Source organism: Microcaecilia unicolor, chromosome 4 (genome assembly GCF_901765095.1).
Source record: "Microcaecilia unicolor chromosome 4, aMicUni1.1, whole genome shotgun sequence".
Lineage (NCBI taxonomy): Eukaryota > Metazoa > Chordata > Amphibia > Gymnophiona > Siphonopidae > Microcaecilia > Microcaecilia unicolor.
Window position 1 is genome coordinate 359,066,439 of NC_044034.1, and position 17,220 is coordinate 359,083,658.

Consider the following 17,220-nt stretch of genomic DNA (forward strand, 5'->3'; position numbering starts at 1 on the left):
CCACTGTATATAGGTAGCGATTGTTACAGAAGAGTTGCCATACCAGTTCAGACCAAAGGTCAGCGTTACCCAGTATTATCCTGTTTCCAACAATGGCCAATCCAGGTCACAAGTATCTGGCAAGATCTCAGAAGTAGCTGGTGGTGGTAACTTTTGTTTTTTTTTTTTGGAGTAGACAGGCTTGAATCTGATTGAAAGATAGGATGCATTAAGAGTTGTGAAAATTGATTCTTGCTCTCTTAAAATCATAAACATTTTGTTAAACCAGTTCAGTAAAGCTGTATCTTTTGTGGACAAATAACTTATTGATTAGAGCAGTAGGCAGAGAACTAGGGAAGCTACTTTGCCCCTCAGGTACAAACTACCCCCCCCCCCCCCCCCCCCCCCGTTTAACCTGCATGGCAATGCTGATACAGCCCATTCAAAGTGGATGGGCTGCGTTGTCAGCCACTAGTGTGGCTTAGTAAGTGGGGGGGGGGGGGGGGTTAGATTGTACACTGTTTGTAGGCCAGGAAAATATCTGTTGTACCTGAATGCAATTTGCCTTGAGCTACTACTGAAAAGGCACGAGTTAAATCCAAAGTACCTTCCCTCTTCTTGTACAAATCTTTGTTCAAAGAAGCTGAGAACCCCTTTCAAATCCAGTTAATTTATCTATGAATATGCTAGTATTGGATGTGATTAGTGGTATTATAAAAAGAAGAAGTTGTAAATGGTGGTGGGGATAATTAGTAAATGGATCTAGGTTTTAGTAGCAGGCTAGGATGTGGATTTTGTATCTTGATTTTTCTTTGAATCATTTTTTTGCTTCTGTTCCCCATTGATGTGGTCTTTTTTTTTTTTTTTTTTTTTCTTTGTATTAATTTGAATTCAAAATAAAAAGAATGTATGTTAAAAAAACTTTACAAATTGAGATTCCTACATAATTCACAGTTTCCTGTAGTATGTATTTGGGAGCTATCTGTGCCCCTTTCCTGTGTACTTTTTCTGGAATTCTGTGGAGGCAGTGGCAGGGGTAGCATCCTCCACCCCTCTGTAGCAGCAGAGTTTGTGGTGGCAGGAGGATGAGGCCATCCTAGGCCCCTCGGTTCATTTGAAACAGCCTGCTTTACTGAGAGCTTGCTGTGCTAATTAGTTCTTAGAGGGGTTTACTGTGCCAGTTTGAATTACATTTCATCAGTGTGGTCAGTGAGTGCTTTTGTGAGATCTGGTGACTGTCATGTTCTCCCTGGTTTTGTCTTTTTTTGTTTCCTTTCCCCCATTGCAATTGAACTAGTTTCAAAAGATCCCAGTCGGTGACCTGGCAGAAAAACCACCATTTGCTACAAATGCTTCAAACCCCCATGTTAATGTTGCCTTCTGAATTAGGTCTTTGTAAGCCTGGTGGGATTATCCATGCTGCATCCTGGAAGCAATTTTTACTTGATCTATACTGTACACCCGTACATTTGAAATCACTTTTCTAAACTAAATGTTGTATCTAGTTAATTGATCCTCCTATGTAAAATAACAAAAATGAAGTCATTTATAAATGGTCAAATTGTAATAGGAAAGTGAATGACGCAATAAGTTGCCTGTGATGGAGAACTTGTTTAGCTCCTTCCTCTCCACCAATCAGGGCCGGCCTTAGGCAGGATCGACAGGGGCTGTCGCACAGGGGCCCCGCAGTCCTGGCATTGGTGGTATTGCCTTGGGAGTCGGAACCTCCTCCTTGGACCCCCCGCCCGTAATATTCCCCAGCCTTGGCTTTACCTTGCTGGAGTTGACACGTGGCAACCAGCAGTCCTCATCGTTATTATCACTCCCAGTCAAGATGTGCAGATAGATGTGATCCACTGCCAAAGACAGAACCAATCGGATAGCAGTCCAGTTAACGCTCATCGGGGTGATCGGGCAAGTCAAGCCACTTCCCTCCTCATACTCTGCTGTGATCATCCAGTTGCAGCCTCAGCCTAGCTGTTCTCAGGTGGCAGGCCACTTCCTCTCAGGACTTGCAGCCTCAACCAGCTGCGCCTTTCTGACCACTGCCTTTGGGCTTTGGTGGCGGTTAATGCAGGTTTGATGCCAAAGAATTGTTACCTGGGTCCGGATCCATTTTTATTGTGGTAAGGGAAGAATAAGATTATTTATATTTGTTTTTATTTACATTTCAATTTTGTTTTTAAAATCAACATTTTAGCAAAATCTTTGATTATTTCCATGGCCACCATGATGACTGGCCACCATAACTGAATGGCCACCTGGGTTATGTTATAAGGTTGTGAACTGGATACAGTAATGGATAACAGAGGGTAGTGTAGGTGGAATTAATTCAGAGGAAATGAAAGCAAGTACAGTAGTGGGGAATGCCTCAGGGATTGGTCCTGGAGCCATTTCTGTTTAGTATCTTTCTGAATGTTTTTGCTCATTATTTAAAACAAATTAATTTTATTTATTGCTGCTGTACGTGTTCTTGTACCAAATGAAATGCTAGAGAACTTGTGGAAAAGCTATAATTTATTTTCTTGCCTCTTGGGGATTTTTGGAATAGATTCTTGGCTAATCTGATATATTTGCTAAAAGACCCGATTAGTATCTGGGGATATCATATGCACATTTAGAAATAGCCCCTGTTCTTGCAAAATGGTTTTCTTCTTTGGAGCAGTGTACATAAAAAAAAAAAATAAACATCTTGTCAAAAGGGGGCAGGGATAGGTGGGGTCGAGCCAGGCAAGGGGGTGGGGGGGCACCAAACTGGTCTGCACAGGGCCCCGCAGTTGCTAAGACCAGTGGCGTAGCCAAGGGTGGGCTTGGGTGGGCCCAGGCCCACCCACTTTGGGTTCAGGCCCACCCAGTAACAGCATACCTATGATGTGGCTGGCAGGGATCCCCAAGCCCCACCAGCCGAAAACTCCCAACAAGTGTCCCTCTTGCATACCTTGTAAGTAGCAGATCTTTGCCTGTAGTGAGCAGTGACATACATAATGCTCGCACCGGCCCCACGGCCTTCCCTCTGATATATTTCTGCCTAGGTGGGGCCAACATGAGCAGTGTGTATTAGTTGCTGCTCACTGCTGGTGAAAATCTGCTATTTAAAAGGTATGCGGGTGAGGGGGATGTTTGATAGGCCACATGGCAGGCAAGAGTAGGAGAGACCAAATCTCCTGTGGGACGGGGCGAGGTTCTTCTGCCCACCCATCTTGGGCCCAGGCCCACCCAAAATTGGGTGTCTGGCTATGCCTCTGGCTAAGACCAGCCCTGCCACCAATCACCTTAAACTATTACGGTAGTTTTTCTTTGATACTTCAAAAATATGACCAGTTTAAGTAAACTTAAGTAAGTGAAAGAATGTGTAGCTTTTTTGGGGAACGTACATAAATTGTAAAAACATATTTAAATGAGTGTATTTTTTTTTTTCAGTGTTTGAAGATACTGTTGAGGAGCGTGTCATCAATGAGGAATATAAGATTTGGAAAAAGAACACTCCTTTCCTTTATGATCTGGTTATGACACATGCTCTTGAATGGCCCAGTCTTACTGTACAGTGGCTTCCTGATGTTACTAGGTAAGGAGATGTGTAAAGTATTTGCTATTTCATTTCAGTTAATGAAACAGAAAAATCTGAAACTAAACCCCAGTTTTGTTAAAACATTTGAGATGTTTAGAGTTAAGGATTTTTTTTTCTCTGACATATGTGTATATGACACCAGACTTCAGCTTGTAAGTTGTATAGCACTACTGTTTCAGATCTTAATGCATGAGCTGAGTCTGCTATAGAACCTAAATATAATCCTTTCTCATTATTCACCACTTTTGCCTTGTTACAAAGATGTAACAGTATTAATACAGCAGCAACAGAACTGATACCCTACATAGCTGACAGAATTACTGAATACATTGCTTTAGAAGGAATTGGCATGTAACTTTTTATCTGTTGGGATTTATTGGCTTCTAGAGGGAGAAGGAACAGTGCAATTCAGTAAAGTTGAACACATGGATCTAGAGCTTCAGGTCATATGATCCATGGAAAGGAGAAAAGAGATTAATCTGACATCTATTGGCTGATGCTCTGACCATTAGACATGTCTTTTCTGATGATTGAACCCATTACATTTGTGGCATACTCTTTTTTTTTTTTTTTTTTTTTTACTTCCACATCACTACAGAACTGATCGCATAGGTCTGACCTGAGTGTTGAGTGCATTAGAACACTTGTAATTTACTCAGGGTTTGGGATCTGACTTTGTGTTTGACTTGCAGGCCTGAAGGAAAGGACTATGCCCTTCACTGGCTTGTGCTGGGGACTCACACCTCTGATGAGCAGAATCATTTGGTGGTTGCACGTGTCCAAATTCCTAATGATGATGCTCAGTTTGATGCTTCTCACTACGATAGTGAGAAAGGAGGTGAGTGCTTTAAATTCCTGCAGCATTTGAACGAGTCTTAAGTTGACTGATAGTTTATCTGCACCCTAATGCTGGGTTTTCTTTTGATATTAACACTTCAACAAGCACAAGAGAATGCAAAGAATTCCTAAAACTCTGGGACCTGCAAGCACCCAACACACAACCAACACACGAAAAAGGACACACACTTGATATCATAACAAACAAATTCGAACCGGATTCAACCATCATACTCACTGACACAAGATGGACACCTACACTATGGTCAGACCACCATAAAGCAAATGTCTCTCTCTGCTGGCGAAAAACACACACTAACACAATCAATAAAAATGAGCGAACAACATACACAACAAGAGGAAAAATAGACCCCACAATATTCTGGCAAAAGATCTACCAGAACGAATGGCCAACAAACGCTGACACCATCCAATTCCTCCAAGAATGGGACGATCTATGTACAACAACATTAGACAAAATCGCCCCAATCCAAACCAGAACATCACGCAGAAAGAAAACAAATCCATGGTTCACCGAAGAGCTGAAAAACCTTAAAACACAAGTCAGAAAACTAGAACGAGAATGGAACAAAAAAAAAAACGAAGAAACACTGAACGCATGGAAACTACTTCGGAGAACATACAAATACACCATAAAACAGACCAAAAGACTACATTACAAAACAATAATAGGACCAAACTACAAAGACACACATAAACTCTTCAACCTTGTGAACAAACTGTTCGACACCACACCAGTTACAAACAACAGCAAAGATGTACCAGATGCGGACCACCTTGCGAAATACTTCAAGGAGAAAATCATACAACTACGACTCAAAATACCTGCCAGCCCTATGGAGTACGCCACAATTTTAGACTGTCTAGACCCAGAAGAAGGAATATACCCTGCAGACAGAACTTGGACCGAATTCGAAATACTATCTGAAAACCTCATCTCTGAAACTCTCAAAAGATATGCAAAATCCCACTGCAAACTTGACACGTGCCCAAACAACCTCATGAAATCCGCTCCTCAACAATTTATAACAGACCTTACGAGCCACGTAAACTTCATGCTACAAAATGGACTTTTCCCAAAAGAAAAAGGAAAAATCTTACTCACCCCAATCCCCAAAGACACAAAGAAAAGCACAAGTGAAATAACCAACTACAGGCCAGTAGCATCCATACCTTTAATAACCAAAGTAACAGAAGGAATGGTAACTAAACAACTCACAAACTATCTAAACAAACACTCAATACTACATGACGCCCAATCAGGATTCAGATCGAATCATAGCACAGAAACAGTATTAATCACCCTTATGACCAAATTCAAACAGACAATTGCTACTGGCAACAATATACTCCTCCTTCAATTTGATATGTCAAGTGCCTTTGACATGGTTGACCACGGAATCCTATTACACATACTCGAATACTTTGGCATTGGAGGTAATGTCCTGAATTGGTTCGAAGGGTTCCTAACCCAACGTTCATATCAAGTCACATCGAATTCGACCACATCTAAGGCATGGATACCTGAATGTGGAGTACCACAAGGATCACCTCTCTCACCAACCATTTTCAACTTAATGATGATCCCTTTGGCAAAACTCCTATCAAACCAGAACCTCAACCCATACATCTACGCTGATGATGTGACAATATACATCCCCTTCAAACAGGACATTAACGAAATCCTCAACAAAATTAATCAAAGCCTACACATCATGAACACATGGGCGGATGCATTTCGACTGAAATTAAATGCAGAAAAAACTCAATGCCTAATTCTCACCTCTCAATACAATACCAAAGAATTCACAACCATAAACACTCCAAACCTGAACCTTCAAGTCTCAGAAACGCTAAAAATCCTTGGAATCACCATCGACCGCCACCTAACGCTTGAAACTCATGCAAATAACACAACAAAAAGATGTTTACAGCATGTGGAAACTAAAAAGGATAAGACCATACTTCCCAAGATCCGTCTTTCGCAGCCTAGTGCAATCCCTTGTGCTCAGCCATTTGGATTATTGCAACTCACTATACGCAGGTTGCAAAGAACAAACACTGAGGAAACTTCAGACGGCCCAGAATACGGCAGCCAGACTTATCTTTGGGAAGCCAAAATATGAAAGTGCAAGACCATTAAGAGAAAAACTGCACTGGCTTCCACTCAAGGAACGCATCACTTTTAAAGTATGCACATTAGTCCACAAAATCGTTCACGGTGAAGCCCCAGCCTACATGTCAGAGTTGATAGACCTACCACCCAGAAATGCCAAAAGATCATCTCGAACCTTCCTTAACCTCCACTTCCCCAGTAGCAAAGGCGTGAAATACAAAAAGTTACACGCGTCAACCTTTTCTCACAAGAGCACGCAGTTTTGGAATACACTACCGCGCAACCTAAGAACAACCTACGAGCAAGCATCCTTCCGCAGATTATTGAAGACCCATCTTTTCGAACAAGTCTACGGAAAAAAAACCCAAAACACATAAAGTCCATACTTACAGTTCACTAATGCATCGTACACTCATCTCGGAACTCCCATTCCCGTATTATCACATCACTCACACCTCTACACTCAGAAAGTTGTTTACCATATGACTTCATGTCTTTCTATCGCCCCTTAGCTCCCATTGCTTCCTTCCAAAGTTGCAATGCCTATGTTCCATTATCACTTCCCTTAACGACACCTCAATTGTTTCGTCTAACCCTGCTTAATATAATCCCTAACTATCTGTATAAATTGTATTTCCAATATTCAACTCATATTGTAAGCCACACTGAACCCGCAAAAAGGTGGGAAAATGTGGGATACAAATGCAATAAATAAATAAAAATATTTGTACTGAAAACACTAGATATGATTTGAAGATTTTGACATACTTTAATCTTATTTCTTAGCTGCATAATACAATTGTTTACGCATGAATTTGTTTCGGCTCCTTGCATAAAAACATGTATGCAGTCGCTTCTGAAGAGGAAAAGATGGGCTAGTGTGGGCCAGAAAGATGAGTTGGATTTCTGGGGAGTCCTGCGGAAAGTGCATACTGACTTAGTTAGTATCGAGTCTCTTCACTGAATTATGAAATTCGTTCCATCAAAAAGCAGGTTATAAAAGGCTATTTTGTGCTCTGATACTAGTTAAAACATTGGCAGTTTGGATTCTGTTTGCTTTTCCTCCCTTGTTCTAAATATAGTACAGGTATAATATTTTATTTTTTGTTGCATTTATACCCCGCTCTTTCCCACTCGGTAGCAGGCTCAGTGCGGCTTACATAGTATGGAATTACATAGTACAGGAAGAACACAGCTGTAGCAATAGTAGAGGTATGATGTGGTTGTTAGGAAATAGGTTGAGATAGGTGAAATGGGCAGGAGAGGTAGGAGTGGTGTAGAGTTGGTTCATAGGTTGTCTGGTCATTTGGGTAGGCTTGAAGAGGTAAGTTTTTAGCAACTTCCGGAAGGGTAGATGGTCGCTAACTGTTCGAATGGGTCTTGGTAAGGCATTTGGGAGTTGTCTGTGCCAATTTCCTTGTACAAGCTAGTGTCTCCCCCCCCCCCCCCCCCCCCCCCCCCCCGAGGATTTTGGACACTCCTTGAAACTCCTGATAGTAACATTGCTGTTATGATAGAACATTAACACAAAATTAGAGGGTTTCTTCTTTTTGTTGCTCAATACTTAGAGTTCGGAGGCTTTGGCTCTGTTACTGGCAAAATTGAAACTGAAATCAAAATCAACCACGAAGGAGAAGTAAACCGCGCTCGCTACATGCCACAGAACCCTTGTATCATTGCGACAAAAACGCCCTCTTCTGATGTGCTGGTGTTTGACTACACCAAACATCCATCCAAGCCAGGTGAGTAATACTGTTTTCATTTCCAGTCACATTCTGGATATTTCTGGAAATTTGGTAAGTAGCTTGTAAACTGAGAAATCGCCTTCTATTAGTAAAATTGCGTGACTCTGGCATAGTTTTTATGCTTTTGTCATGTTTCATTTTATGGTCTCTTTTTGGGTTTTGCTGTAGGGAGGTACCTGCTTAGACTTTGAGACCTCCTGGTTTTGGAATTACTACTGTCTACTACTACTACTACTATTTAGCATTTCTATAGCGCTACAAGGCGTACGCAGCGCTGCACAAACATAGAAGAAAGACAGTCCCTGCTCAAAGAGCTTACAATCTAACAGACAAAAAATAAAGTAAGCAAATCAAATCAATTAATGTGTACGGGAAGGAAGAGAGGAGGGTAGGTGGAGGCGAGTGGTTACGAGTCAAAAGCAATGTTAAAGAGGTGGGCTTTCAGTCTAGATTTAAAGGTGGCCAAGGATGGGGCAAGACGTAGGGGCTCAGGAAGTTTATTCCAGGCGTAGGGTGCAGCGAGACAGAAGGCGCGAAGTCTGGAGTTGGCAGTAGTGGAGAAGGGAACAGATAAGAAGGATTTATCCATGGAGCGGAGTGCACGGGAAGGGGTGTAGGGAAGGACGAGTGTTGAGAGATACTGGGGAGCAGCAGAGTGAATACATTTATAGGTTAGTAGAAGAAGTTTGAACAGGATGTTTGTCAGTCGTATATGATTCAGTAGGTTTGTATAGGAGGCAATTTGACCTGTACACCAGTTGGTAATTTTGGCACTGGATAGCTTTTTAGTATTTTTTATAGCTCCCCTGATTTTGATCATAAGCTGCATTGGTATGGTAAGTAACTAAGCTATTGGAATATGTCATAAGCAAGTCCATGGTATAACAGAGAGAGGGGAGCAAAGCACAGAAAGCCAAGACACAAAAACAAAAAAGCACCAAGGGCCTTCAAGATAAAGGGGAATTGAAGTCTTTAATCATACACGTTGATAAAACAATGCTTGAATGGACCCGACACAGTGCCTGCGTCAGGGGTCTATGATTAAAGACTTCAATTCCCCTTTATCTTGAAGGCCCTTGGTGCTTTTTTGTTTTTGTGTATAAGCAAGTTCATGTACACAGATGTCGAATTAAGTTGCAGTCCCTCTTAGATTTTACTACAGTCTGTTTGTAAGGATTTGTTATTCTATGGTGTACCATTCAAAACAATACTAAAAGATTATGAATGACTGACCTTTATTTTCTCCTCAGATCCAAGTGGAGAATGTAGCCCTGACCTTAGGTTAAGAGGTCATCAGAAAGAAGGTTATGGCTTATCATGGAACTCCAATCTGAGTGGACATCTCCTCAGTGCATCCGACGACCATGTAAGTCATTTCCATTTTGAAAAGCACGTTGAGACGGTGGTCCTTCTGCTCTTTCAAGAGCAGGACATGAGGGATTTTGCTAACTGAAGAATCTCTTGAGGCTGTTCTTAGAATGTTAACCTAGAAAGCTAAAATGGATTTAGATGGTTAGATGTACTCATTGTGGCAAAAATGTTCATTTTGAAATTGGTACCATGTCTGATTGCCCGGAGACCTGACACGCCGCGTTTCATTTCCTGGTTTGGAAACTCTGTAAATATTTGCTGGTAAAGAGGCAAGTTAGGTCTCCAGGACAACTGTGTTCTCCAGGACAACTGTGTTTTGAAATTTCATTGACTCGACAATTAAGATTGAATTGTGGCTATTACAGTTTTTTTTTTTCACCTACAAGTGGGTTTTCTTTAATAGATTGTGACTATGCAATACTGAGTTTGTTGCACATTTGATTATTGTTTGGGGAAGTTGCCCTGTGACTATACACCCTGAAAGGCTTTTAGCCAGTATTGCAGTCTTAAAAATAGAGGACTTTACCTGTAGATATGAGGGCTCTTCCTTTTTTCAAATAACTTATTACTGCTAAATCTGAATATTGATTATTGGTATACCTTCAATCCTGTGAACAGAGTTTGTGTGTGTGGGTCCCCACTGCCTCGAGACCATAACATCTAAGACAGAAAGCTTCTAGCTTTCCATGAGTTGAAGGACTTACGTTCTTCCTGATCTTGAGAATGCTTACTGGGAAATTCCACCCAAAAGTTGTGGGATACAGCATTGTGTACTGCTGTCAGGCACAGCATTTGTCCACTGTAAGATAAGATGAGCCTCCAAACAGAGGGACTCTCCAAGTCTCTCCCTACCTGTTTACTGCTGGTGCATTATCGGGGAAAACAGACTGCAAGACCAGTCGGTTCTTTGAACATATGTCAGTCAGGATCCTCTTGGTTTTAGTCATGAGGTGTTGTCAGTGAGCACCCCTTCGGGACACTCTAGCACTTACTGGATTCCCATCCACCACAGTAGTTCCATTGCATCCCACAGATCAATCCAGAGACTTGTGGGTTATGTCCTTCTACCAGCAAGTGGAGATAGAGAGAACGCCGAGGTTTGCTATATGTGGTCATGTGCAGCCAGCTTTAACCTCGGTATTCTCTCTATCTAGCAGGTGGAGGGCCATACCATTGCAGCTCTGCGGTGATCTCCTATTCTACTCCCTCAGGTGCCGTTTAGCCTGAATTGGGGTTGAGGATACTAATTGTGGGGGCGTACCTGGTGGTGCCACGTCACTCCCTTCCCGCCCCCCCCTTCTGCTGCGTTTGTACATGCTACTCTCAGAAATGCAAAAAATCAGACTGAACTCGTAGACGAAACATAGAAACATGATGGCAGATAAAGGCCATATGACCCATCCAGTCTGCCCATCCTCTGTAACCCCTAATTCTTCCTGTTCCTAAGCGATCCCACATGCTTATCCCATGCCTTTTAAAATTCTGGAATAGTCCTCAACTCCACCACCTCCACCGGGAGGCCATTCCACGCCTCCACCACCCTTTCTGTGAAATAATACTTCCTTAGGTTATTCGTAATCCTTATTCCCTCTTAACTTTGCCATATTGCCCCCTCATTCCAGAGCTCTCCTTCATTTGAAAAAGGCTCTCTTCCTGTACATAAATGCCCTTGAGATATTTAAATATTTCTATCATGTCTCCTCTCTCCCTCCTCTCTTCCAGCGTATACATGTTGAGGTTCATAAGCCTCATTCAAGATCGCTTACTAATTTTGTAGCCGCCCTCTGGACCAACTCCACCCTGCTTATATCTTTCCGTAGGTGCAGTCTCCAGAACTGCATGCAGTACTCCAAATGAGGCCTCACCAAAGACTTATACAACGGCACTATCACCTCCTTTTGCCTACTGGTCATGCCTCTCTTTATGCATCCAAGCATCCTTCTGGCTTTGGCCTTCGCTTTTTCTACCTGTTTGAAAGCTTTAAGGTCGTCAGACACAACCCCCCCCCCCCCTTTATTCAACTCGGAGAGAAAGAATAAAGAAAAGAATATTTATTACCAATAACAGGAAATATCACTGGCTCTGAGCATCAGCAGTTTTACAGAGTATGATTCATAGAAACTATCATATAAAGGTCACAAAGCTGAGAGAAAGGAGAGAGAAATAAATAAAGATACTTGGCTGCAAAGATTTAGTCCCTACTTACAGTCACGAAGGGGAAAAGTATATTTCCCGGGGAATAGGCTGTGGGCAAGGATATAAACTCTGACCTGCCAGAAGGATATTCCAATGTTCTTTGTGTGCACTGTACCTTTTATACTGCTCTGTACCTTATCACTTTCTCCCATCCCGGACCAATCAGTAACCCTCTACGTACACAGGACATAAGCTAGTGGTGAGGTCATTGCTAAATTGGGAGAGCTGGGGAGGGTGAAGCCCGAGATTTATTTATTTATTTGCATTTGTATCCCACATTTTCCCACCTCTTTGCAGGCTCAATGTGGCTTACAATACATCATGAAAAGTGGAAATATATAAGAAAATATACATTTAATATAACAGAAGGATCTTGGGTAACATGATAACGATAAAACATGATAGAAGTTTGACGAGTAAATACTGTAAGGCAATTCTGGATATATGTATAGGAGTTCATATTTGTTGATCTTTGTGGTATGCCTTGTTGAAGAGATGGGTCTTGAGTAGTTTGCGGAAGTTGGTTAATTCATAGATCGTTTTAAAGTTGCATGGCAGCGCATTCCAGAATTGTGTGCTCAGGTAGGAAAAGATACAAGTCTTACTCCATTTCTGGGGTTCGAGCCTTGCTCTCAGGGGTCCCAGGTGGTCCCTGGCCCAGTTCAGTAGGATGGGCCTTGTTAGGTTTCCTGGGGGTCAGGTTTGCCTCCGCCTCTAGTTATCATTCCTTTCCTGTTTCTGCAAGTGGGACCCTATTCCGTTTCTGCCCGTCGAGCCATGCTTTGTCTCTGTCGCTAGAACCTGGCTTATTCGCTGGTGGTGGAGCAGGGTTTCTGGGCTCTCTTTCGCAGATGGATCAGGAGCTGGCGGTAGTGTCTGCCTTTGTTCTCAAGCCTGGCTCTGTGTCGGGCGAGTGAGCCTAGTATTCTTGCTAGAGGTCGCACTGCGACCCATCTCTAGCTGTGGTTCTGGCCTTGGCCTTCCATGGGAGGTCAGCTGGTGTCTGGTAGAGATTTTGGTGACCAACTGTTTGGTCTTGCTCCATCCTTGGCGGACAGACTCGGCCATGTTGGCTGTAGAGGCTTGGGGGCCGTCGCTGGTTGATGTGCTCCGCAGATATGGCCGCTGCCCCTTGCTTTGTAGTAAGCTAGCGCAGCTTTCTTCTCCTTTGCCCATTGAATATGGCTCTGTCTTTGGCTCTGGAGGCTCACAAGATTTTGTTTGGTCATTAGTGGTCAAGCTTTCTCTTTTGTGGACTGGGGCAGCTGCTGGACCTTCCAGCATAAGTTGATCATCTAGAGCATTTGGGACTGGCCTTGTCGCCAGGTGTTGCCCTTTCTCATTCATTCTGAGAGCTCAGATTTTTTTTTCCTGGCAGCGAAGTATTCTTCCTTCGATTGATGGGCCTTCCTCCGTGCTTATGTCTCTGGTAGGCACAGCTGTTCCTGATCCTGGCAGGAATGTTGTGCTCTGTATTTGAATGCCAGGTTCTCTTGAGGCATCACTTTTCTTTTGCCTGCGTATTGGGAGTCTGGTTTCAGTATTGCAAGTTGGAGATTGGCCTGTCTCTGTGGTCCCACCCCACTTTGGGACTGCTTTGGTACATTCCATTCGTCTCTGGATTGATCTGTGGGACCCTATACAAGGCAAAATGTAGTCCTTACATGATGATTTTCTTTTCATTAGTCCCAGCAGATCAATCAAGAGGCCGGCCCATTATGATTCTTAGCGGAGTATTGCTTCCCCTTTGTTCCAGGTCCTTTAGGTATTTCAACAATTGCAGTTTGCAGCTTTGGATATTTTCCTCCTGCAGGAAGGAGGTAAAGCCTGCTTGGGCTGTATAGAGAGGCAGGAAAGGGCTCACATTTTGGTGGTATTCGTTTGCTTTGGTGTTGATCATTATGAGGTTAAGATGGCTGCACATGTCCAGTGGAGGAGTGGCCTAGTGGTTAGGGTGGTGGACTTTGGTCCTGGGGAACTGAGGAACTGGGTTCGATTCCCAGCACAGGCAGCTCCTTGTGACTCTGGGCAAGTCACTTAACCCTCCATTGCCTGCCGCATTGAGCCTGCCATGAGTGGGAAAGGGCGGGGTACAAATGTAACAAAAAAATAAATAAAAATAAATAAATAAAATATAGTAAACCTCTGAAGTTCTCTCTATCTCCACCTGCTGGTAGAGGGACATAACCCACTTGTTTCTGGATTGATCTGTTTGAACTAATGGTAAGAAAATTATCAGGTAAGGACTAAATGATCTGGAAATCAGAACAGCAGTGAGGTGATTACATTTTACAGATGACACAAAACTATTCAAAGTTGTCAAAACACATGCAGACTGTGAAAAATTTCATGAAGACCTTAGGAAACAGGAAGATTAGGCATCCAAATGGCAGACAAAATTTAATGTGGACAAAAGTAAAGTGATATTTGGAAGAATAAACCAAATCCTAGTTAACCTGATGCTAGGGTCCACCTTAGGAGTCAGCACCCAAGAAAAAGATATGCTGAAATTTTCCCAGAGTCTGGCAGCAGCCAAAAAAGCAAACAGGGTGCTAGACCTTATTAGAAAAGGGATGCAAAATAAGACCAAAAATACTATAATGGCTCTATCTCTCCATGGTACGACTTAGAGTATTATATTCAATTGTGGTTACCGTATCTCCAAAAAAATATATACAAAATTAGAAAAGGCTCAAAGAAGAGCAACCAAAATGATAAAGGGGATGGAACTCCTCCCATGTAAGGAAAGGGTAAAGAGGTTAGGTCTTAGGCCTCTTCAGCTTGGAAAAGAGATGATTGGGGGGGGGGGGGGGGGGCGGGATGATTAATTGAGGTCTACAAATTCCTGGAGTGTAGAACGGGTAAAAGCAGATTGATTTTGCACTCTTCGAAAAGTACAAAGACCAGGGGAAACTCGATGAAATGTAGATGGAAATACTTTAAAAACAAATAGGAGGAAATATTTTTTTTTCACTCAAAAGAATAGTTGCGCTGTTATCACATCCTCTGGCAACGAATTCCAAAGCTTTTCTGGGTTTTAAAAGGTTTGGACAAGTTTCTGAAGAGAAAAATTCATTGCTACTGTGATAGACAAGAGGGAAACAAGTGCTTGTCCTGGGATTGGTAGAACAGAATGTTGCTACTATTTGGGATTCTGTCAGGTACTTGTGACTTGGATTGGCCACTGTTGGAAGCAGGATACTGGGCTAGATGGACCATTGGTCTGACTCAGAATGGCTATTCTTATGATCACTATTTTCTGAAAACCGTTCTGCATTAGATGTGTGTGGGGCAATCTGCAGCTATGTTTTCAGTGTGAGCTATTAGAATACAACAGTGTTTCCCAAACCTGGTTCTGGAGGCACCCCAGCCAGTCAGGTTTTCAGGATATCCACAATGAATATTCATCCTGAAAACCTGACTGTCTGGTGTGCCTCCAGGACCTGGTTTGAGAAGTACTGCTTTACTACTTCCCACAGGTTCTGTAATGGTCTGGTGAGGAAATAAGGAAGGAGAAATTAGGTTTTATGTGCTAAACGTGAACATTCCTGAACCTCCACTACCCTAGCTGCAAAGGACTGAAATATAAATCAACTCTGATGCATCCAGCTTCTCTTACATAAGCACGCAATTATGGAATGCACTACCAAATGTCATAAAAACAATGCATGACCTAACAAACTTCCGAAAATCACTAAAAACCAACCTGTTCAAAAACGGCATAACACAAGGATCCATCCCAAATACCAGACAACGAAACCTATACCAGAAATAGACAAAACTGAACTCTCAAGTACTTGACTGCTTTACCTACTCTGTCAATAACTGAACTTTAACGCAATACCACTTGATTTCTCATTCCGGAAATGAACCTTTAATACCTGACTGCTTAATTTACTTTGTCACGTATGAACTTTAATGCAATACCTCTCTGTATTTCTCAATCCGGAAATGGCGATCGCCATTACGGCATAATGTAAGCCACATTGAGCCTGCAAATAGGTGGGAAAATGTGGGTCACAAATGCAACAAATAATTTTCATTCCTTTAGTCCCACCAGACCAGTCCTATATCATTACCCCTTGCAGGTCCTGGAATGATCGAGTCAAAAGGGCTCCTATGCCAAGGAGCACTGGTTAAGGTGGAGCTAACCTTCATCTTCGCCTACAACAAAAAGACTGCAAGAGAAAAAGCACGCTAGTGAATACTTGGGGGAATCCAAGTTCCTTCCCTCGAGCTCTTTTTTTCACCTTGTGGATTTTTTTTTTCTTGAGGATAAGACGGGCCTTGATAAATTTTCATTAAATCTAGGAGCCAGCAGCTAAGACCTCTCTCTCTTCTTTCCCAACCCTTCAACATTGTCCACAGTGAATTTTTTTTTCGGGGAAGGGATCCATCCCAGATCAGCAGGAGCTCTTACAAGCTGATTTTACTAAGACTTATTCATACCCAGATCAGCAGGAGCTCTTACAAGCTGATTTTACTAAGACTCATTCATACCCAGATCAGCAGGAGCTCATACAAGCTGATTTTACTAAGACTCATTCATACCCAGATCAGCACAGCAAAAATCCATCATTATTGTGTACGCTCGCCATAAGTTATAATCAGTCTAATGAATTGAGGCAAAACAACAACCCCTTTTGTAGAATTAGTTTGGAAAAACCTGTTTCTGGGTGAATTTGGGTGTTTTACAGAAAATATTTTGCTTCTACACTGTTCACATCCTATATAATAATTCTCACCTCCAACAGGATGTGCCTGGGACCGTGCCTGCCGGAAGTGGTCTGCTAGGCAGGCACGCACTGACCTCAGTGACAGACAATTTGACAAAGCAAAACAATCTGAGTGCTGGCCATTAGGACACAGGGTTGATAGGAGAATTTTAAAAGACTGAAGGAACCGAAAGTGTTCAATGGGGGGAGGGGGGGAGTTCTGAATGACTGAAAGACATGAACATTTGGGAAAGGAAAACAATTTGAATGCTGGCCATTAGGACACAGGGTAGATAGGAGAGTTTTAAAAGACTGAAGGAAACGAAAGTGTTAAACTGGAGAAGGGAGGGGGGGGGGGAGTTGTGAATGACTGAAAGACATGCAAATTTGGGACAGGAAAACAATCTCAATGCTGGCCATTAGCACACAGGGTACATAGGAGAGTTTTAAAAGACTGAAGGAACCAAAAGTGTTCGGGGGGGGGGGGGGGGGGGGGGGGGGGCAAGTTCGGAACACAATCTGAATGCCGGGCATTTGTACACAGGGTAGATAGGACACTTTTAAAAAAAATGAAGGACGTGAAAGTATTACATCTTGGGGGAGGGGTGAGGAGGAAAGCGGTGGGGTATCCGGATACTGGGCGTTAGGGCCACGGGGGTACATAGACTTTTG

The 17,220-nt window shown here is 42.6% G+C and overlaps 1 protein-coding gene across 1 annotated transcript in view; it reads left to right on the forward strand.

Annotated features, from left to right (window-relative positions):
* Positions 1–17,220, forward strand: part of RBBP7 (RB binding protein 7, chromatin remodeling factor) — a 40,053-nt gene that overhangs the window by 8,371 nt on the left and 14,462 nt on the right. The window contains exons 2-5 of the mRNA XM_030202301.1: positions 3,400–3,544; positions 4,240–4,385; positions 8,090–8,263; positions 9,517–9,632. Coding sequence (XP_030058161.1) covers positions 3,400–3,544; positions 4,240–4,385; positions 8,090–8,263; positions 9,517–9,632 — 581 coding nt within the window. The remainder of the gene's footprint in view (positions 1–3,399; positions 3,545–4,239; positions 4,386–8,089; positions 8,264–9,516; positions 9,633–17,220) is intronic.